The sequence below is a fragment of the Solanum stenotomum genome, chromosome 4 (genome assembly GCF_019186545.1).
Source record: "Solanum stenotomum isolate F172 chromosome 4, ASM1918654v1, whole genome shotgun sequence".
Taxonomy (NCBI): Eukaryota; Viridiplantae; Streptophyta; class Magnoliopsida; order Solanales; family Solanaceae; genus Solanum; species Solanum stenotomum.
Genome location: NC_064285.1, coordinates 4,068,047 through 4,075,480, shown reverse-complemented (window position 1 = coordinate 4,075,480; position 7,434 = coordinate 4,068,047). Strand labels below are relative to the sequence as shown.

General features: G+C 28.3%; 1 protein-coding gene across 1 annotated transcript; it reads left to right on the top strand.

Annotated features, from left to right (window-relative positions):
- LOC125862845 (serine carboxypeptidase-like 3) lies at positions 1–3,294 on the top strand (the record flags this gene model as incomplete). Its single annotated transcript, XM_049542970.1, has 11 exons — positions 1–87; positions 308–410; positions 1,675–1,712; positions 1,802–1,900; positions 1,982–2,068; positions 2,150–2,299; positions 2,396–2,467; positions 2,564–2,694; positions 2,793–2,906; positions 2,999–3,044; positions 3,155–3,294. Coding segments are annotated over 11 exons (1,011 nt in total), but the record flags the coding sequence as incomplete, so codon positions are not given.
- Between the last annotated feature and the right edge of the window lie 4,140 nt (positions 3,295–7,434).

The following is a 7,434-nucleotide window of genomic DNA, read 5'->3' as shown; positions in this document are numbered from 1 at the left end:
ACTGGGTTCTCATATGCAACAACTTCAACGGGGCACAACTATACTGATCTACAAGCATGCGGTCAAGTCTATGAATTTCTACGAAAGGTATGAATTGAGTTCGAAGTCAAAAGGTCAAAAGGAAGATGTATAAGTACCTCACCCGCCTTATAAGGGTCAAGAATTATAAGTAAAATTGTCAAACTTTGAATCCATTTTGAGACAAAAATGAAAATAGTCAATATTTAAATTCACATCGATCAAATTATTTGAATTGAACAAATATAACAAAAATGTATTTTGAATAACTCGTTGATTTATTTTACAGTGGTTCATTAATCATTCAGAATTCATCTCGAACCCTTTCTATGTTTCTGGGGACTCTTATGCAGGCATTACAGTTCCAGTTATGGTTCAACTAATATCAAATGGTAAGGACCAGTTAATGTTATCATATCAAGTCAGATATTTCTATAATAGTCCTCCTCTATAACAATATACTTCACTATAACAACAAAGTTTTTTTTTTCCGAAACTAATATTCATGTTATGTTATGCTACTATAATATACCTTCTCTATGACAAGATCTCGCTATAGCAACCAAAAATTATCTGGACAAACAATATTATTATAGAAATGTTTGACGGTAATATGAAGTTATGATCATCCTCATCACCCCATTACTCATGCTTTGTCGATAGATCCACCAAGAGGGTTAAAGCCTCGTCAGGGACGGCTGGTAAGTTAAAAAAAAAAGTCCTTGGCCTCATGCCCCCAATAAATTGGGGGGCCCATTTTTTAGTTAATTAGGTAGGTTTAAACTAAAAAAAATAAATAAATTAGAACTAAGACAACAAATGTAAATGACATTAATGAAGGGATAGATATGACAATTACTTTTTCCCTTTCCAATAAAAAGTTGTGTACTTTTTTTTTTAATGTACAAGTTATGTTTTATTTTACCTTATTCTTTTTCTAATTTTATTTTTATATATTCTATCATCCTCTCTTCTTCTCTTCTATTTCTTCTCTCTCTCTTTTCTAATATTATATCTCTCTCTTATTCAAAGATTAAGAATTTACTTGTTCTATTGATAGTTTATATTTTATATTTGGAGAAAAAACCCAATTCATTTTTAGAAATCAAGTCTTCATCGTTCTTGAATTCGGTAATATCATTCTAATTTCTAATATTATTTTTGTTTTGTGTCTTATGTTTATTATATTTTTTTATTTGATATTGTAAATAGTGTTTAAAATATTTGTTAGAATTTAATATGTCAACAAGAAAATATGAATCCGGTCATTCAAAACTTAAAAGAAAAAGAAAAGTCGATAACTTGATAAAATCTCAAAAAGGTGCTCTTGATAAATTTTAGAAGTGGTTTGGCTATATTATCGATTGAAAAAAAATTATTAGAAGAGATTGACTATACAAAAACTATTAACAACTTTGCATCTCAAAAAGCTAGAAAAATAGATTTAAAATAAAAACATTTTTAATTTTTTTTTTTAAGGCCTCTAGTTTGATTTTGGCCTTAGGCCACCAACGGGTTTGAGCCGCCCCTGAGCCTCGTTGTTGGAAGGTTCTCCATTCTCAAGGCTCGGATCCAAGTTTATGCTTTAAGATATATAAATATACATTCTTTTTGTGACATTTCTAGCCAAAACCGTTTTATGTTATGAAAATGCAGGAATTGAAGCAGGCAAAGAGCCATTAATCAACCTTAAGGTTTTATATTCCTTTCTTTTCGTTCAATTTCAACATATATAATGAACGGAAAAAATTATTGTTTTAATTTGATGGCGATATCCTTTAAGGGCTATTCACTTGGAAATCCAAAAACATTCCCTGAAGAAGTCAATTATAAAATTCCTTTTTGTCATGGTATGGGGCTAATATCCGACGAACTTTATGAGGTTGGTTTAATCTCACTTCATATATATATATATAAACTTTGTATTGTACAAATGTGATTAATTTTGATCTTGTTGTATTAGTCGTTGAAACAGACTTGCAAAGGAGAATATCGAAATATAAAATCTACCCATAAACCATGTTCAGAAAACTTAAAAATATTCAAGGAGGTAAGATTTGCGTACCTTTTATATTGGTTTTTAACTTAGGTATATAATACGCCTTTACACTCTTGTGATGTAACTTTGTAGCTTGTGAGTGGTATATGCGATGAACAAGTACTAGAGCCTTACTGTGGAACATACTCTGAAGAACCAAAATTACGCCAATCGTCAAGTGAAAGAGAAGAGAATTTCATCTTTTTAAACCGCGATGACTTTATCTATCGAAGAATAAGTCGTGTAAGTCCTTCAATTGTTACTTCAAAGTATGAATACTCGACAACTTTAAATTTTGAGACGACTCTAATTAGAGTACATATGCTTTTTTGATTGTAGGTTGACACACACAATCTCTCAGTTTATTGGGCAAATGACCCAAAAGTTCAAGAGGCTCTCCATGTTAGAAAGGTATTTCAATTGATTTTATTTGTACATGTATCGAAAATATTGCTTAGAGCTATGGTGCAAAATATTGAAAGAATTTTTTCCTTTTTCTTTGACTAGGGAACTATAAAAAGAACATGGGCGAGATGTAGGCAAAGTATTGGGGATAAAAGTTACGCAATTACTTTCATGAATAGCATACCTTACCATGCAAACCTTAGTACAAAAGGTTATCGATCACTTATATACAGGTTTGATACTTTCATTCAATGGTTCTTTAAGTTGTGGTTTAAGCGCTCAAGATTTAGATGAAATTAATATAACATAACAAAGTATTTTGTTTGAGCAGTGGCGATCATGACATGGTTGTTCCTTTTCAATCGACACAAGCATGGATAAAGTATTTAAATTATCCTATTATTGATGATTGGCGTCCATGGATGGTTAATGAACAAGTTGGAGGGTATGGTTCTTCGAATTAATTTCACTTCCTTGAATTTTCGTCAAATTATACGATTGTTATGAAAATCTAAATTATATATCTTTAATTCACAGTTACACAAGGTCTTACTCTAATCATATGACATATGCAACGGTAAAGGTAAGAATTTTGTATTTTTTAAAAAAAATTAAATGTTTTCAATCTCAATATTAAATTATTGTTTTATGCTCACATTTCTCAAATGTTTTTGTTCTTATTTCTTTCATTAGGGAGGAGGGCACACAGCTCCAGAGGATAGACCTGAAGAGAGTTTTCACATGTTTAAAAGATGGATATCTCAACAACCTTTGTAATTTTTTTTTATTTAGTTCAATATGCACTTTGAATTACCATGAAAGCATTGCTCCGTTTTGTTCTGTTTTAGTTGCCAGTTTATTAAAAAGTTTTTGGTGTTTGTGTTTATATTAAAAATAGTTGTCACTTTACAAAATCAAGATGTAATTAGTTTTCACTTTTCACTTTTATCATTGGTCAATAAATGTGGAAAGAGATTAATGTGGTTAAAAAAAGAAGGGAAAATTATGCATAATAGCAAACATTTAGCCTATATTAGGTACTATAACTACAGTTTAAGAATATTGTAATTCGCGGCTACAGTTTCCCCAATTCTTGTTATTCTCTTGATTTGTATAAATTTAGAATTTGTATAATTAGGTATTGACTGTATAATCCAGAATTCGGTATATGCTTATCCTAGCTATTTGTATGCGATTTATGAAAAATTATAATAAATTATCCTATTTGTATATAGGCAAATAAAATATACAAACGAAAAATTTTAGAATGTATAAATATAGAATTTGTATATACTTACCTTATTTGTATATTCGCAAGCGGAATATACAAACTGCAGCCTCCATACTAAACGGGACTATAGCTATGGAATGCAAATCAAAACTATAGCTATAGATCCTTATATGTTTATTATGTTTGTTATTTTCTGAAATTTAAGAATAGTATTAAAATATAAGAACATAGGTACATTTGAGTGATATTCACAAACAATAATCGATTGTAGCATCATTATTTAAAACATATCTCTAATTACATTATTAAATTATTTTAAACGGAAAAGTAAAGAAATAGAAAAGAATTCATGAATTTCATGTTATGGCAGAGTATAGCGTAGTAATCAATGATCAGTATTTAAAATATATCTATAATTACATTAAATTATCATTAACATGAAAGTAATTAAGAAAAAGAAAAGGAGTTCATGTCACTCTAGAGTGTCGTAGTGATCAATGAAGATGGAGACAAAAATACTAGTTGGTTCTTTCTATATGTCTTAGTTTAATTGTAATTGGTGGATAGAGTAATTCGATATATACATGTTATTGGTTGAAGGTGATATGTATCCCATAAATTAATTAAGACGCGTGAAAGTTGATTTAGACACTACAGTCATAAAAAAAAAACTCCGTGATGTGTGAGTAAATTCTTTTAGGTGTATGACCCCAAACAAAAAAGAATGAATATATTGTGATATGTACAAAAAAAAAACTCTATAAAATTAAAATAGTTTTCAAATACTTTTATACATTTTCACGATATTTATGCAATAGTATAAATAGCTATACTTTCATTTACGGTCCCTCGTACAATCAAATGATGAAATTTGAACTTTAAACCATAAATTTGAAGTTAATCTCTACTCAAATTCTAGATCTAAAAGTATAAGGCTTGATTTTGAGGAGGCTAATAATTAAATAGTTCTAAAACTTGATTATATTTTAAATAATGTCCTTGAAATCGATTATTTCTTTGTAGTATTAAGTGTCATAGTGTGTGAACCAAAGGACCCTTGTATTTTATCATAGTTTATAAAAAGGAACTAATTTATATATATGTGTATAGCTAGTGGTTGTAATTATTTTTAGCGAGCAATTAAATATTTTTTCTCTTCACTTTTATTTGTGTTTACTTTGGACTTTGCACGCTCTTTAAAAAATAATGATCGATATGAATATTGTATTATTATACCCATACTAATTGGTGTAAAGTATTAGGTCTTCGAAAATGATTTGAAGAAAAAGTAATTAATGCTAAGGGTAAAAAATGAAAAAAGAAGAAGGGTAAACAACACAAATCTCATGAGTTTAGGGCCTACTTATGTGCCTTCCCGTGAGTTTTTGAAATTTCCACTTGTGCTAGATTTTGGTCCCCAAATACATGTATCTCGGATAAATAGAGTCAAAATTAGGTATAATTTGCTCTATATACACTATATACAAGTAAATTCACATGTATTTGACTCTCTCGTTCACTTTTCTCCTTTGTCACTCACCTCTCAACCTATGTAACTGTATTTCAAAATGCATGTGGAATATATATTGTACCTCAAATACATGTCACTAGTGTGATTCACATGTATCTAGAAAAAACACAATCTCTCTCTGCTCGTTCCTTTCTCGCTTGCCTCTCTCCCTATCTATCTATATTTTAGAACGTGTCTAGTAGTAGCAAAAATATATACATCCAGATGTATATGACTTGAAATTCGGTATGAAATTATTAATTAATGACACAATATGTAATTATGTTAAACTATAAGGAAAATTAATACATATAATAGAAATATTTGCGTAATGAGATAATTTATCCAAAATATAATTATTTTTTCTTAGCATATTAAAAATAACAAAATAATATTGACAAATAAAAATGAACGGACGGAGTATCATGTGGTCTATCTTCAAGAGTAGAAAATTAGGCCTCATTTGTTTGCACTAAATAGATGTCTAAATCTTAATCATTCAGATTCAGACCATTAAGTGCGTTTGGTTTTTAGGTCTGAATCTGAATGATTCAGATTCAACCCATTTAGTCCATTTGTTTCTTTTTTCAAAAAGCCTCTTAATGAACCTGAAAAGGTATGAATGGATCAGATCTGCAGGAGAGTCTTAACACCATTCAGACTTATTTAATAAGTTATAAAATAATATTGTATCGCCTCTCTCGGTCTTTGCGTGACTTTTGCTCTAACTATAAACTTTCATCCTCTCTTTTCTCAATCAAACACCAGTTTTTCCCTCTTGAACTGATAAGTTTTCATAATCTTTACAAGTATTTTTTATATATTAATAATTTTCTTAGGGTGTATTGATGTTTATCAAGAACACTTGTTGCAATAATATTTTTAGTGTATTGATGTTCATCAAGGTTTTTGAGTTAAAAAATACTATTCATAATTAAAAATAGTAACTATGTATACATATTTGAGGTTTCTTATTAGAATTTTGTCCTAGGCCAATAATTTTATTGAGACTCATTTATATATTATTGTTGTTGAACTAGTTGGTGACAAAAATAATGGAGCTCCTAATAATTCTACATCCTTATCTTTAGTTTCAGCTAGGAAAAAAAAGTTTTGGGGAAAAAAAAAAACTTATTCGTCTGAATTGGAAATTGATGAGAAGATGATTACTGCTCTGAAGTTACTGATTAAAAATATAGTGCACCTACATTTGAAGAATATATGGAAAAATTAGATGGACTTGGATGGGAAGAGCCATTATACGGTACATGTGTTAATATATTTTGTGAAAGTGTCCGCTTCAAAAAAGCATGAATGACGTTAGAGGTTCACAAGTTAGAGAATTTGATTAAGGTTATTGGAAAAAAGATAAGAATTCTTTAGTTTTTCTAATTAGTCAAAATATATGTTAGGCGTTTGATAATGTGATAGCTTATTTATTATTTTTCGACTAATATCTATCATACTTATTGAACTTTGATATAATATTGTGCCTATAAAATATTTTTTGTTGAAATGAATTTTTATAACATTTTATTAATATAATGTTTGATTTCATATGCACATTCAGATATTGAAAACAAAAAATAATGATTCAATGTTCAGATTTGGAGACTACATCTTAATATTCAAATGTGTATTCAGATCTAGACACCAAGCTCTTAATGCAAATCTTAATATTCAGACGTGTGTTTAGATTCAGAGGTTTTAATCTTAATGAAAACAAATGAGGCCTTAGAGCCCGTTTGGATTGACTTAAAAAAAGTAACTTTTTAAAGTGCTTGAACTTATTTTAAAAATAAGTAGTTATGTGTTTGGATAAAAGTGTTGCAGTTGAAAAAAAAGTTGCTGATGTGTTTGGCAAATAAGTGCTGGTAAACACTTTTTTTTATCAAAATGTCTGAAATACCCTTTAAGCTGTTAATGATAAAAAGTTGATTAACTTAAGGTTTTTATACTTAAAAAAAAATTAAAACAAATTAATTTATGTTTTACATCCATAAGTAATAATATTTTTCTATCATTCACATATTTCTTTACCACCTTATAAGAGGAATATAAATTCATATTTCAGCAATAACAATAATAATAATAATAATAAAAAATAAAAAAATAAAAAATAAAAAAATAAAAACATAAAAAAATAAAAAATAAAAATAAATAAAATAATAGTAATAATAATAAAATAATAATAATAATAATAATAAAATAATAGTAATAGTAATAGTAATA